General features: G+C 35.7%; 1 protein-coding gene across 1 annotated transcript in view; it reads left to right on the forward strand.

Annotated features, from left to right (window-relative positions):
• Positions 1-17,121, forward strand: part of PCDH15 (protocadherin related 15) — a 1,264,171-nt gene that overhangs the window by 1,052,455 nt on the left and 194,595 nt on the right. Inside the window, exons 22-23 of the mRNA XM_043926323.1 lie at positions 1,251-1,475; positions 14,450-14,566. Of these exons, the coding sequence (XP_043782258.1) occupies positions 1,251-1,475; positions 14,450-14,566 (342 nt within the window). The remainder of the gene's footprint in view (positions 1-1,250; positions 1,476-14,449; positions 14,567-17,121) is intronic.

Below are 17,121 nucleotides of genomic sequence, written 5' to 3' on the forward strand. Positions count from 1 at the left end.
TGGGGAATTATTTTCTTGAAATGAGAATTTAAAAAAATATATTGGCATATAGTTGATTTACAATGGTGTGTTAGTTTCTGCTATACAGTAAAGTGAATCAGTTATACATACACTTATATCCAACTCCTTCTCTGATTCTTTCCCCATGTAGGTGATTACAGATATTGAGAAGAATTCCCAGTGCTATACAATAGGTCCTTATTAGTTATTTATTTTATATATAGTAGTGTTTATATGTCAACCCCAATCTCCCAATTTATCCCTTCCCATCCTTTGCCAACTGGTAACAACTGTATGTTTGTTTTCTATATCCATGATTCTATTTCTGTTTTGTAAATAAGTTCAATTGTACCATTTTTTTTTTAATTCCACATATAAGAAATATATGATATTTGTCTTTTTCTAACTCACTTCACTCAGCATGACAATCTCTAGGTCCACACACATTTCTCTTTTATTTTGGCATTTTCTTTGAGAACCCCCTATCTGGAGGGTAGGTATTTTGTCTTTATTCATTTTGTGAATATTTAGGATATTATTTTTCATTGTTATACCGTCAGCAGAAAATAATAAACAATCATTTACAACAATATTTCCTTTTTCCTCTTTTTATTTTAATTTTTTTAACTTTAAACTTTTTATTTTGTATTGGGATATAGCTGATTAACAATGTTGTGGTAGTTTCCGGTGAACAGCAGAAGGACTCAGCCATAAATATATATGCATCCACCCTCCCTTAAACACCCCTCCCATCAAGGCTGGACACAACTCTGAGCTGAGTTCCATGTGCTATACAATAGGTCTTCGTTGGTTATCCATATTAAATATAACTGTGTATTTGACCTTCCCAAAATCCCTGACTACCCCTTTCCCACAGCAACCATAAGTTCACTTTCTAAGTCTGTGAGTCTCTTTCTGTTTTGTAAGTTCATTTGTATCATTTCTGTTTAGATTTCACATATAAGGGATGACAATATTTCTTTACTGTGGTATGATTCTTTTCATCAGTGATAGTTCAAATAAAATAGATATAGTAACAAGAGCAACAATGACAAAATCTCCTGAGTCTCGGTCTTTGACTTGATCTCTTTCTTTCTCTCCCTCTCCCTCTATCTGGTAAATTACTTTAAGAAATACTTCTCTCTGAAACATGTTGTTCTAGGTACTGACACATGAACTCCATCAGTCCTGCATTTCTTTGTTTTGAAAATGGCAGTGATATAACCATTCTTCTTCTTAACGTGTTACAGGCCAAAGATGTTGACCTTGGAGCAAATGTGTCTTATCGGATAAGAAGTCCAGAAGTGAAGCACTTTTTTGCACTACATCCATTTACAGGAGAACTCTCCCTTTTAAGGAGTTTGGACTATGAGTCATTTCCAGACCAGGAAGCAAGTATCACTTTTCTAGTGGAGGCCTTTGATATTTATGGAACAATGCCACCTGGTATTGCTACTGTCACAGTGATAGTAAAGGTAAGGAATATAGATGACTTCTGGCTGCTTACTTTGTTTTCTCCATCTGTAGTTTCTGTTTTTTGTTTTTTTTTTAATCCATACTGTAGTATAATATCTGGGGGCAGCAATCCATAATTATAAATGGTACCAAAGCCAGAATATAAATTTTTAAATGTAAAGTGTTAACAAAGACTTGAGAAATAACTGAACTAGTTAACTATTTATAAAAGATAAATTTGAAAAAAACACTAAATAAGAGTTCAAATACTGTTGCTCCCTTTCCACCATTAGCCCTGTGACTTCAATCAAGTCATAATTTCTCTAGATTACACAATAGTCCAAATCCCATAGCACCAGAGGTAATAACTTCATCCAAACCCTTCAACTTAAAATAATAAATAAAAAGAGTAAGAGGTCTAAGGCTCTCAGAGCTAGTTTGTTTAGCTTAGCTTGGAACCCAAGATTCTGCAGTGAAATAAGCTTTGGAATCAGATGGAACTGGGGTTAATTTATGGCTCAACCCTTTTCAAGTTCTATGACCTTGGGAACTCTCTTAGACTCTCTAGGTTTACCATCTCATTTTATCAAATACTCTGTACCAACTGATTGCCTGGAAGGGTACGTCATCCTCAACCTTTAGGGTTTCTTGTGATTTTTAAAGTATGGGTTTAAAATAAGACATGAGGAAAGATTTATTATTTCTCAAATATTAGTGTATATAGAGGTCATCTGAACTAAATAGTAAACTTTCAGGTCCCTCTGCTCCTTCCCAGAAGAATGCCTTTCCCAGAAGAGCATCTGAGTTATCAGTATATTTGAAGAGTACATAGATGATTCTTACACAGGTTGTGTATTAGATGTTGAAAAACATACTTCAGTTACAAATATACACACAAATGATCCTCAAATTGCTTTACTAAAAGTGTTAGTACTTAAAAATGACTTCAATGTTAAAAAAAAAAAATGACTTCAAATGACTTTTTTATCTTTGATGACATAAAAAAAGTGCTTTTATAAACATGTTATGTATCTTTTTTTGGTCGGGGAAGAATGTACATATTTGAAACTACTATCTTCACTTATTTTCTCTGGTTAATTCTCTCAAGTTAGATGTGATTGATAATGGAGAGTTATAATCCCTCATAAACTCTAGCTTGGTTGCTATAATTTCAGTTTAGATACATTTGCTTGGATTTTTTTTTTTTTTTATAGAAGTCTTTGGTGTCAAAATGAGTCCAAAACTATCATCTGGGCAAGCAGGATGTGCACTCAATAAGCCTCATTCTCTATTTGGGACTCACGTCTCTTAAAATGTCTTCCACATTCTCTGACCACCCCTTTATTTTAATACATGGGATTCACTCAAGGAGTCAAAATCAGAAGGTGGGAATTGTTGCTCACTGATGGGCTCTTCTTTCTTCAGAAACAGAAGAGTATTGATCTAATTTTTATTGCCTCAGTTGCTCTCTTATTTAGAGAAGTCAAACAATTTCATTGGTTAAGACTTCCTTACTTATTCAGAGTTACTTCTGGATAATTATACATTGAAAACAAAACAATATTTAATTCTAGACATTTTTCAGTGACACTTTGCTTTCTTATTCAAGGTTATTTAAGCATGATAAAGTTTGTTGAACATTTCCCCAAATTCAGACTGACATGTGCTTTCCTTTCACCTAATCACTCAGGATAATATTATCACAAAGAGAATTTTAAAACTGTATTGCGTACTATTGGGATCCATAAAAGTATCATGCTTGTTTGTCTTAAAGGGAAGAGTGAAGTATATTTCTCATTTCTCAACAAATATAAATCTTTCCCAAGCTTGCAAATTTTCTGCTATCAGTCTGTTTACTTGCAGTACTGACAAGCTATTTAGCTGATAACATAATTGCATGGTATTTGCCAAGAGATATTTCTACACAAAATAGTTACCATGGGGAAACTATCTTGAAGACATCTCTGAAAATGAGCAAAAACATAATTTCTTTTGTAAAGAGAGGGGGAAAAAAGAAAGATTCAGTATTTAATATCTAATCCATCAAATTTGTTTAAGATTGGAGTGATAATGGAAAAAAATAAATATTTATTTCAAAGGAAAAATATTTTCACAATAGAAGAAAAATTGAATTTTATCACAGACACCTGCAAAGAGCTTTCTTACTGTCAAATTTCAAGGATCCAAAACAAAACTAATCATGATCACTTGAACAATATGTATATTTGTTACAAAGGCTTTGCAGAATATTGATGAAACAAGGTCTTTTGGTTGTATATATATATATTGAATAAGAATTGAATCTGTGATCATAGTGAATTACAGGATATGGGTAAATACCTGAAAATTCTAAATAGTTTTAAACATAAAATCCAGAGAAAAGCATGCTCTTACAAACTGAGTTATAATAATATAACATAGAAAATACATAGAAATAAAAGATCTGTTTTCTATAGTAAGCCAAAAGCTGAATACAAGCCATAAAGTTTGAAATACTTAAATGTATATACAATTCTGGATAGCATTAAAAAGAATTTAAAGAACTTGTCCAGAATAAACAGATGACTTAAGTCATGTACTGATTGTAGTTTTAGATAGAATGTCTTGCACACAAGTAGAAGAGAGAGTGAAGGAGATTCTCCTATGAAGGAAGGGGACTGTATTCACCCCTGGTGTGTTTACCTATAAAGGAGGGTACAGGTATGGGAGTAGGCAGGAACAGATGGAAGGACCAGAAATGAATGTCCATCTACAAGGGCTGAAGTTATTAGGAAATTCAGTGAGTCTTGGAATGTAAAGCTAGCATGTTCATGTTTCAGAGTGATTTCTTCCTCTGAGAAGGAAAGAAATGTCCTATCCCAAAATAATATAGGAAAGAGGATAGATAGAAATCCAATGCCCAGTACAAAGGTCAGTCAGTCAGTTTAGTTCAGTCACTCAGTTGTGTCTGACTCTTTGCGACCCCATGAATCGCAGCACGCCAGGCCTCCCTGTCCATCACCAACTCCCGGAGTTTACTCAAACTCATGTCCATCAAGTCGGTGATGCCATCCAGCCATCTCATCCTCTGTCGTCCCCTTCTCCTCCTGCCCCCAATCCCTCCTAGCATCAGGGTCTTTTCCAATGAGTCAGCTCTTCGCATCAGGTGGTCACAGTATTGGAGTTTCAGCTTCAACATCAGTCCTTCCAATGAACACCCAGGACTGATCTCCTTCAGGATGGACTGGTTGGATCTCCTTGCAGTCCAAGGGACTCTCAAGAGTGTTCTCCAACACCACAGTTCAAAAGCATCAATTTTTCGGCACCCAGCCTTCTTCACAGTCCAAAGGTGGCATTTGCTAAATCATGGACACCTGACAGGCAGTGAATTGCCGCTGATATTCTATGGTGACAGTATTAATAGAGTCCTTGTTTTGATTTGGTCAAAAGAGCTGTGACATGAGGGACCAGGAATTAGTTCAGGATTCAAACAAATCAGAAACTCTAAACATTTCAGTGTTTACAGCCTCTTTCCTTCTGTTGCTCTGGAGTGAGGAGATTGAGTAAAAGACAACTTCAATGGACCAGCGTTGTCTAATAGATTGATTTTCAGATGGCTCCAAGCTTTGTTCATAATGATTCTAGTGGAGGTGATGGAATCCCCGCTGAGCTATTTCAAATCCTAAGACATGATGCTGTGAAAGTGATGCACTCCATATGCCAGCAAATTTGGAAAATCAGCAGTGGTCACAGGACTGGAAAAGGTAAGTTTTCAAGCCAATCTCAAAGAAAGGCAATGCCAAAGAATGTTCAAACCACCACACAACTGCACTCATCTCACATGCTAGCAAAGTAATACTCAAAATCCTCCAAGCTAGGCTTCAACAGTATGTGAACTGAGAAATTCCAGATGTTCAAGTTGGATTTAGAAAAGGCAGAGGTACCAGAAATCAAATTGCCAACATCCGTTGGATCACAGGAAAAAACAGGAGAATTCCATGAAAACATCTACTTCTGGTTCATTGACTATGCTAAAACCTTTGACTGTGTGGATCACAACAAATTGTGGAAAATTCTTAAAGAGATGGGAATACCAGACTACCTTACCTGCCTCCTGAGAAATCTGGATGCTTGTTAAGAAGCAACAGTTAGAACCAGACATGGAACAACAGACTGGATCAAAACTGGGAAAGGTGTACATCAAGGCTGTATATACCACTCTGCTTATTTAATTTATGTGTAGAGTACATCATGTGAAATGCCAGGTTGGATGAAACACAATCTGAAATCAAGATTGCCAGGAGAAATATTAATAACCTCAGATACACAGATGACACAACCCTCATGGCAGCAAGTGAAGAGGAACTAAAGAGCCTTCTGATGAGAGTGAAAAAGCTGACTTAAAACTCAACATTCAAAAAACTAATATAATGACATCTGGTCCCATCATTTCGTGGCAAATAAATGTAGAAACAATGGGAACAGTGACAGACTTTATTTTCTTGGGCTCCAAAATCACTGCAGACGGTGACTTCAGCCATGAAATTAAAAGATGTTTGCTCCTTGGAAGAAAAACTATGACCAACTAGACAGCATATTAAAAAGCAGAGACATTACTTTGCTTAAAAAGGTCTGTCTAGTCAAAGCTATGGTTTTTCCAGTAGTTATGTATGGATATGAGAGTTGGACTATAAAGAAAACTGAGCACTGAAGAATTGAACTGTAGTGTTGAACTGTAGCATTGAACTGTAGTGTTGGAGAAGACTCTTGAGAGTCCCTTGGACTTCAGGGAGATCAAATCAGTCAACCCTAAAGGAAATCAGTCCTGAATATTCATTGGAAGGACTGACGCTGAAGCTGAAGCTCGAGTACTTTGGCTACCTCATGCGAAGAACTGACTCGTTGAAAAAGACCCTGATACTGGGAAAAATTGAAGGCAGAAGAAGGGGACGATAGAGGATGAAATGGTTGGATGGCATCACTGACTCAATGGACATGAGTTTGAGCAAGCTCCTGGAGATGGTGGTGGACAAGGAAGCCTGGCGTGCTGCAGTGCATGGGGTCGCAAAGAGTAGGATACGAATGAGCAACTGAACCGACTGACAGGTGGCTCGAGGGTAAGGAATCTACCTGCCAATGCAGGAGATGCAAGAAATGCTGGTTTGGGGCGATCTCTTGGAGTAGGAAATGCAACCTACTCCAGTATTCTTGTCTGGAAAATTCCATGGACAGAGGAGCCTGGCAGGCTACAGTCCAGGGTGTCACAGAATCAGACACAGCCAAGCACAGCACAGCACATAATTGATTTGCAGCATTGTTAATTTTGGGTTGCAATTATATATATATTTTTTTCTAAATTATAATTTCTAAATTCATTATAGATTATTATAAGATACCAAATATAGTCCCTATACTATACAGTAAATATTTGTTGTTTATCTGTTTTATGTACAGTGGTGTGTATCTGTTAATTTTATGCTTCTAATTTATCCTTCTTCCTGCCTCCTGACTGGTCATTATTTTTTATGACTTTCTACTGTTCCTCTTGAGATTGGTTAGCCTGAAGAAAATACCCATTTAAGGACCATTACCTTCAAATGTTACCCTCTGCTCTATTCTATACTATCAGATTCTTAATAGTATATTCTTTCTAATATATATGCACCTCCATGTTTAAAGAATATGAATACATCAAAAAGGGTGTGTCATGGGACTGAATCAGATAATTTCTTAAACCATCTGTCTATTCTGCTGTTGTACAGATATAAAACTAAGATGTAATATATTTCTACTAAAAAACAAAACCAGAGGAAACAAAAATTCTACAAGCCTGGAGACCAAAATAGTATCTTAAATAGTAATAATTCCTATATCTGTGACTCTCATGGCTTCCCAAAAGTCACCCATTGATTTCTGGGACTCCTGAGAAAATGCTTTACTTACATACACAATTGAGTAATTTTACCCTTCAGTGTTTATCACATTCTTCCTTGGCTGCCAAGGCAAATGAGACCAGGCTTGCTGCTGCCACGCATCTCCCAGTGAGGGTAACACACGCTGATAAGCCTTGTCTATACTAGTTACTGCTAAGCAATGTCACCGTTTTCCAATTCCATCATGACTATCAGCTGCTATCTCTACCCTGATGAATTGGCTGCTACATACTGGGAGCAGGGACACTCCTGATATGCGAAATCCTCAACACATACTACTACTCTGAAAACTTTAATTCACCAAAGTCATATGGTACTCCAAACACTAATAATTTGTGCCTTCAATATATTGTCTTCACGGTCTATTTTATAGAGCACTAGCCCCTCAAGATGGTGTCTTGAGGGGTGTCTGGGTGTCTCATATACAAAGAATAACACGGACAAATTAGTTTGGGAAACACCAGTATGTGTAAAAATAAATGTTTCTGTACTGTAGGTCTTTGTATAGGAGACTTGAGTATTAATATACTAGCGTATGTTGCAAATATCAAGAAAATAAAATGTAATTTCCCACAATCTATCACTGCATTTCTCTTAATTTGTAAAGTTTCTGATAGAACTAATTTTCCAAAGAATGCAGTTTAGGAAAAAATTTATTAGGTTTTAGTGAAAACAACTATTTGTGGGGTTAAATACTGAAAAAGTTGTTATTTAAAATATACAAATAAAACTGCTACAACTCTTTAAAAAAAAAAGGCTTTATAAATAAACTTTAAAAATTACCTTCAGGGAGATAGGTTCGAATTATGCAATGTTTAGAAGCTTGCCAGATTGCCAAGATAAAAGTATAGTAACTAGTTAGAAGAGTTCTTAAAACTGTAAAATATTTTTGGAAAGAGATGTTTAAAATTTTATGTGTGGAATTTTAATGAAAATCCTACTCAAGTCATTTTATATATACTTTTCTGATGACTTTGCCAGTTCCCCTTTTTCTCACCTCCAAGTATCAGAATGATGTCTTTAGAATCTGATGTGAGAAGAAAAATGTGAGGAAGTGTTATTCGCTCAGTCGTGTCTGACTGTGCTCCTCTGTCCATGGGATTCCCCAGGCAACTACTGGAGTGGGTTGCCATCCCCTCCTCCAGGGGATCTTCCCAACCCAGGGGATCAAACCTGGGTCTCTTGCATTGCAGGCAAATTCTTTACCATCTGAGCTGCCAGGGAAACTCAGGATCTGGCATACCAGAATTAAACATTAGGTCTATCTTTTATTAGCTGGATAATTATGAACAACTTAATTTCTCTAAGCTTCAGCTCCTTATTATAAATTAGAAATAATAATAACTAACATATATTTTAGACAAACTAATTGAAATGATAAAATTTAACATACTTAACATAATGTCTGATATACAGTGAAAAATAAACCATACATACACGCATACACATATATAATTATGATGCAGTTTTTAGAAAGTCTGAGATAGGGTGGTATGATTAGAATCTTCTCATAGATTCAGGCTCAGAATAGATACATATTCTCCCAATTGGTTTGCCTTGGAAATGAACTGAGATCATTCTGTCATTTTTGAGATTGTACCCAAGTACTGCATTTTGGAATTTTTTGTTGACCATGAAGGCTACTCCACTTCTTCTAAGGAATCCTTGCCCACAGTAGTAGACATAATGGTCATCTGAATCAAATTCACCCATTCCCGTCCATTTTAGTTCACTGATTCCTAAAATGTCAATGTTCACTCTTACTGTCTCCTGTTTGATCACATCCAATTTACCTTGATTCATGGACCTAACATTCCAGGTTCCTATGCAATATTGTTCTTTACAGCATCGGACTTTACTTTCACCACCAGACACACCCACAACTGAGTGTTGTTTCTGCTTTGGCTCAGCCTCTTCATTCCTTCTGAAGCTATTTCTCCAGTCCTCCCCAGTGGCATATTGGACACCTACTGACCTAGGAAGTTCATCTTTTAGTGTCATATCTTTTTGCCTATTTATGCTGTTCATGGGGTTTGCAAGGCAAGAATACTGAATATACATGCTTATACTTTGGCCACTAGATGCAAAGAGACCCTGGATGGGAAAGACCCTAATGTTGGGAAAGATTGAGGGCAGGAGGAGAAGGGCATGGCAGAAGATGAGATGGTTGAATGGCATTGACTCAGTCAGTGGACATGAGTTTGAACTAATTTTGGGAGATAGTGAAAAACAGGGAAGCCTGGCATGCTGTAGTCCACGGGGTCGCAAAGAGTCGAACACAACTTAGTGACCGAAAAACAACTCTCAGTTGACCAGTGTCATGACTTGGAAAAAATTCCAGAAACTTATCAACTGCCTCCCCCTACATTATCATTCCAGTTCAGAGAAATTAGATGGGGAGTGGAATTTTATATTAAATTAGTGCCTTGTCAACATTGCACAGTTAGTATCTTCTAATTTAACCATCAATCTTGAAAGACTGTTTTACCTGCCAACGTGCATAAGTAACGAGGCAGTTGCTCAGATAACAGGAATACATCCTATGTGAAACTTAAACTCCTTCATATGTTTTCCCATCACATCCTTATACTTCCTCCTTCATAGCATTCATCACACTTGATAATATTTATTTATTTGCTTTCCACACTAAATTATAAGCTCAGTACCAGCAGGCACTTTATCTTTCTTGGTAGCAAGCGTATCTCCAGCATCTAATGTACTACCTGATACAGGGGAACTCCATCAATATTTGTGATACTGAGAACTATAGTGTACACTTTGCTTTTCGTGGCAAGTGTACCATTGATTACCTTATACTGGGAATAATACTACCACCCAAGATTCTAGAAAAGCTTCAAACTTAAAAAGAAAAGCAAAACAAAACAATTTTAGGTAGCTAACAAAGAAACTTCCAGTACAGGTTTTTATCCCCCCTCCCCCAACCTCGCCAAAAATGGTTGAGATAAGTTTGTGACTTGTGTTTAAGAGAACCCCATGCAAAATAGAAAAGAAAAGATTTGTTTGTTTGGAGATGGGGCCTTTTTGACCTTATGTGACAGAATCAAAGGAGAAGGGAGAGGAGTCAGAAAAAAACAAAGAAACCAAGGGAGAAGAAAATGCAGAAGGCATATAATGTAAGAAACAGCAACAGGAACAACAAAGAGAGTGTGTCTGGTACTGGAAACAGAACTAGTAACAGGCAAAGGGAAAAAATCGACTGTGTCCTCTGCCAAGGAAGAGGAGGCATCAGGTCCATAAGCCTTAAGGGATTTCAGAGGCAAGGTAGCCGATGGTTCTAGAGCTAATGCTAGACCGTTAATGGAGGACTAACAGAAGCCATTCCACCCGCTGGCACACACCACCTCACCAGCTGATCTCATTACAGAGTGTGCATAAGAGTTTGAGATGAGGGCTGGCATTCTCTATATTATCATCATTTAACAAAGATGATGGAAGTATCACTTGTTAGTACTCTTCTATCAAGCCCAAGCCTCTCATCTAGAAGAATTTTTAACCCATGATTCCAGACATCAAAAACTGTATCATCTCTCTTGTTTTTAAAAAGAGAACCTGCCATTAATTTGTAAGCTCACCAGCAATTTCTTATGCTCCTGTTATACTCATTAGAAAAGGTTGCTTAAAATCTACTCTGTGGTCTGCCAAAGCAGAAATGGCTTCTGTGATTATTTTAACTTGAATTTAGAAAATAAATAAACGTATTTTCTTCCTCTTAGATAGCTGTACATTCAGGTGCAGTTTCAGTTGCTTGATATGTGGGAGCTAATTATGCTAACTCATACAACTATTTTTTTTCTAAGATGATCAAGGCTCCGTTCCAGTTGAGAACCATGGTAACATTCAGAATACTCTTTAAAAACATGAAAAGAAATTTTTTGTTCAGAACAACAAAAATTATAATCACAGAAAGCAAACTGTTATAGGTCTTGATAAATTGCTAACGAGGACAGAAAAGGAAATTTTCTTTTTGCCAATCATGCCCTCTAGTGGAATGATTGACAACAGAAAAGAGCTTGCTTTTGGAGAGTGGAGCTTATCCTTAATTTTCTGCATAGTAGAGCATTTGTACAGAGGCAGATTTATATACATTTTTCTTCAAACATCCCTAGAGCATAAATATAATGAACTATTGATTATGCTACTTGGCATTGTGCATTTCAATAAATTCTCTCATCTGAAATAATGCATTGTGCAAGAACTGTGTGCACTGGCTACACAGTTTAGCCATGGTGAAGGATTGTAACCTCAAAACATGTACAGCGTGCCAGAAAAAAGATATACAGCTACAGTGACAGCATTGATTTATTCTCCATCCTGTCAATGGCAGGCAGATAAAGGAGGGATACCAATTTACAAACTTAGGTTTCTGTATAATCAATTTATGAAGTCAGATTATAAAAATGTCCACTGTGTGTTCAGTTAGGAGGTGGGGGACCTGGTGACTGTTTTCCAAGACAACAAAAAAGAAAAAGATGTTACTGTACTCAGCACTGTTAGCAGCTGTATTGACATAATTGAGAAAAAACATATTTTTTTCTCCCTGTAACAGTCAAATTAATCCAAAACATACCTGTAACATTAAGATTTTTCATATCCCCTTGGAGAATAAAGAAGAAGAAAATTCATAGGAACGTACTGAGTTTATGTGATTTAGGAAACTCACGTACAGAAAAATCACAAAGTTGGATTCCTTTTCTAACCTTCAGAAACTATGATTTAGGGGGCACAAGAGGAGTTCCACCCCTTTGGTTATAAGATTCACTCATTAAAATAGTTAGCACTCTTGAAAATAGCAGGAGGAAATGTGCATGCACAAGTTTTATATATTTACCCCATGCCTGGAACCTGAAGATCAATACCTTCCACTGTCCTCATTATAGAGAAAAAGCTTCCTAGGTTTATTTACTTGTTCAGATTCTAAAGCTCATCATATATAAAGGGAGTCTTCTTCATTGTAGAGGTTGTGAATACTGCATGTCAAAACGGGTAAATGATGTACTTTTTTAAAATTTTTATTTTGCTTATAGTTCAACATCTCCAACTTTTATGAGAGTCTGCAGGGTTTTTCAGATATACAACTCAGATGTTAGCTCTACTGTGAAAAGCAAGCTCAATTTGATTGCAGTTGTTTATTATCCAATTATCCTGGCCTCTTTGCAAAAAAGGGTGTTTATAATCAGCTAATTTGTATATTTCCAGTTTACATTGTGCAAAAAAAATTTGTGTCAGAACAAATGCCAAAGACTGCATAGAAAAATCAAGTGACAAAAGGATGACCTGGGGAATAAAAAACCTAACAAATTTAGTTTTGAGCTCAAACATGCTTGAGTCAGAGTATCCAGAACAATGCAGGGTATAATAATAATTTTTTTAAAGTAAATTTGAGAAAGATAAATCCTCCAGGTTAATAAGCATTATTTTTAAGAAAAAAGGATTTGCAATTCTCCATAAAACCTTAAATTTTTGAGAAAAAAATGACCTGGCTCTCAAGAGACCAAATTAATTTGTGGCTTTGCCAAACCAGTAGATTAGTTTGGCAGATGTCACTATGCTATCTTCAGAATCAGTAATTTTACCTGCCAAATGGTAGTTAAGTGACAAATTCAAGAACATCTTTTTTTTTTTTTTTTTGAGTCACCTCAGTATCCCCAGTGCCTAGCATTGGGTCATAAAAATGGGAGGAACATCATAAATGTCATTTAATGAATAAACATGAATAACTCATATCACTGAATTGTGAAAATTTAAAAGATACATATAAATCACTTTGAAAAAATCCTTAAATAAATTAACATGATTTCTGACTAAGAACATCTAATCCTATGTGTCATTGTAGTGTGCTATAGGGAAAACATCTTTTAATCATTTTATGTTTGTAACAATGTAAAATGGCATCAAAGGATATCTCACAATTTGCATTTGAAATGCTCTAATCATCCTATTATGCTAAATACATAAAGAATTTGCAATTGCAATGGAAACATCAAAGAGCCTTTTTTTTTTTTTTTTTAATTTTTTTATTAGTTGGAGGCTAATTACTTCACAACATTTCAGTGGGTTTTGTCATACATTGATATGAATCAGCCATAGATTTACACTTATTCCCCATCCCGATCCCCCCTCCCACCTCCCTCTCCACCCGATTCCTCTGGGTCTTCCCAGTGTACCAGGCCAGAGCACTTGTCTCATGCATCCCACCTGGGCTGGTGATCTGTTTCACCATAGATAGTATACATGCTGTTCTTTTGAAACATCCCACCCTCACCTTCTCCCACAGAGTTCAAAAGTCTGTTCTGTATTTCTGTGTCTCTTTTTCTGTTTTGCATATAGGGTTATCGTTACCATCTTTCTAAATTCCATATATATGTGTTAGTATGCTGTAATGTTCTTTATCTTTCTGGCTTACTTCACTCTGTATAAGGGGCTCCAGTTTCATCCATCTCATTAGGACTGGTTCAAATGAATTCTTTTTGACGGCTGAGTAATATTCCATGGTGTGTATGTACCACAGCTTCCTTATCCATTCATCTGCTGATGGGCATCTAGGTTGCTTCCATGTCCTGGCTATTATAAACAGTGCTGCGATGAACATTGGGGTGCACGTGTCCAAAGAGCCTTTTTTAAAAGCAACAACAAAACAATATATATACATATATACATGTATATATATGTATATATATGCCATCTTCTACACCTCTCTCACAGAAGGGTATTTTTTATGAAATGTGTTCCTACTTTTCAAAGTTCAAAACTACATCATACCATTAGAAGCATCTTTAGAGAAAATTTCAAGTGTCATTACAATATCTGAAAGCTTTTTCTGGAGGCACATGGATTGTAAGACAGGCTGTTTACTTGAGTGGGATGGGCTTTGATAGAATGGGGTAGGCATCATACTCCTCAATATTGTATAGGGACTCTAGGAGTTTCCCCTGGTGTGCCGTTCTGAAGTGAGGGTAATGGAATTGAGAGGATGGAAGTCTGACAGTGGCAAATGGGTTGTGTGATATGAAGAGGTAACCTGGTTTCAACAGAAGCACTAAACTCTTCATTTTATCCTACAGGATATGAATGATTACCCTCCAGTGTTTAGTAAACGAATCTACAAAGGAATGGTTGCTCCTGATGCTGTCAAGGGTACACCGATAACAACTGTTTATGCTGAAGATGCAGACCCTCCTGTAAGTTGAAGACACTGATTAATACTCTGAACTAAAGGGAGACAATTTTAAAACTTATAAATGACCCAGTTCCCAAGATAGCACAATGAATCTGGGTGTTCCACTCTATCCACTCTTTCACATTTGATGCACTCTTGCCTGTTGCACACATAGGTACAGACCATATTTCAAGTGATTATTATCAAACTTAGATAGTCACTGTAATTCAATATTTAGTATTTGTCAGTTTATCTAATACTAATGATAAATATGTAATATAGAAAGAATTATCTACATTTGCAATAAGTATAATTCAGTTTCTTTATTTGGAACATCATAAGTTTAGTTTAGCCTAGATAAGTTTTATCCTTAAGTGTTTTCCATCTTATTTACATTTCATTAGCAAACACTAAATCAACATATAACAATATTACATTGAATGTGTTAATTTTGGTAAGCTAAAATTGTCTTGCTTTTAGAACATATTTCATAGATTCTCTTAGATGTCCTAAATTGCCTTTCAAGATAGAGGGTTTCTAATTAAATTATAGCAGAAGTGAGGTAAATTTTCCTTAATATCATCTCTTAATGTATTGAAGATAGCATATAAAACTAATAGTACTTGTATAAAAATGCTTTCTAGAAATAACTTAGTATTTTACATATTAATTATTTATTCTCATAATAGTTGGATGATGAAGATTTGAATTTTTTATCTTGGGTGAACTTGTAGTATAAGTCAGTAGCTGATAAATTCTAGAAAAATGTTAAAGGTATTAAATAAAACCATTTTAGAAAAGTAAGAAAATAGAAAAAGACCTCAATTTTATAAGTGACTTAAAATTTCTGTTTTGTGTTGCTAATATAAGCAGTATTTATGTAATGCTATTTATTTAATAACATATGAATGGCAGTCATAACATTTTTCAGCTTCAGTTATGACAAGCCATATCATCTTTTGTGACTGTGAGGTCTTAAGAAATAATAATGTTAACATGAAAGCAATGACCTTTCACTCAGAAGTTCCTTTTCTCAAATGTATTAAAATGTCCTTGAAATTGATTTATTGAATCTTGGGAAATATGATAGGCAAAACTTCAGAGCCTTGAACACACCAATAGAGATGGTGAATGTGAAATTGTGGTTTGTCTGTTTAAGTAAACTGTCAGAGGTACAAAATATTTTAAAATTAGGAATACAGTTCAATTCTATTCAAGATATGTGTTTTGAGCACCAGCTCCATAGTGATCACTGTGCTAACCAGGTTTTGCTGTCCAGAAACTGACAGTCTCGTAGGGAAAACAGAACTGCACATAGAAACTATAAAGCACTATGTAAATGTAGGGGAGGAAGAATTTTCCTTTCTTCCCCTCTAAGTTTTCTGGCTGATCTAATAATTAAATTGGCATAAGACAGATTAGCAAGAGGAAAACAAATTTAAATTAGTACATACAGGAGCTCATAAAAATAAAATGCTTGAAGACGTGACTAGAGCAGACAGCTTTTATCTTTTAGACCAAGTACTAATACATCTGTGAAGAACTGACAAGATGATGGGTTTGGGCTTGGTGTAGTCATTTAGTAAAGAAGTAATGAGATTTGCTTACATAGCCTTGTCGTCCTTGAATTCTCTGTCTCTGGCAGTAAGGATTTCTCATTCTCTTGGTGTAGAGAGGATACCTTTCACGTGGGAGATTTATATCCTGCTTTCAGGGAGACAAAAGAGTAGAAGTGTCCTCCTTATACTGACTGTCTCTTAAGTAACTTTAATTCAAAATAATCAACATGCCCAAGTGACATATTTTGGGCAAAGTGCCCTGAACCCTCTCCTAAGCAAATACAGCATCTTAAAATACTTATATTTCTAAGAAATTTTCATTAGCACAGAATTCAAGATAGTGTTAATTTTCCTGACATTAATGATGAGATTCTAAAAGTAGGCCTGCTACTCACCTATGTGGGACAGACCTCAAAGTCTTAGTGCGGGTGGCAAAATCCCTACTTCACTTTTGTCACTTGTGACTTTGCAATGACTTTCAGTCACTGTGCTGATGTGAAAGAAGCTGTCTTGTTCTGTTGTCTATTTTCTAAATAAGTCATATTACTTATATAAAGTATTTACATAGAAAGAAGTTCTCCTTTTCACTTCCTAAAACCTGTTTATGGAAATTTACCAGACTCAACTGCCATAGTAAAGAAGCTCTTAGGCTTGTATTCCCAATAGTATTTTTTTAACTTTTAATATCTAATGCTGTCTTTTCAGTAGATGAAAGATGGATGCCAGTTGTCCAACTGGAATACTGAGCATGTATCTTTCAGTTAGCAAATATATTATTTTATGAGACTTGGTTTTGATCCTGGAAACAGTTTCAGCTATTGGCATAACTAGTATTCAGCATTGAATTTTCCATCATTGCTACAAATGGTGTCCCTTAAATTAGCCTAGTTACAATTTGGCTGTATCTACAACAATCTGAAATAAAAGATAATTCCATGGAATTTTTTAGAAAATATCAATAAAAATTATACATCTTTCAAAATGCTATGATTGATTTTCACTTTTATTATTTTATATC

The sequence above is a fragment of the Cervus elaphus genome, chromosome 15 (genome assembly GCF_910594005.1).
Source record: "Cervus elaphus chromosome 15, mCerEla1.1, whole genome shotgun sequence".
NCBI classification, from domain to species: Eukaryota; Metazoa; Chordata; class Mammalia; order Artiodactyla; family Cervidae; genus Cervus; species Cervus elaphus.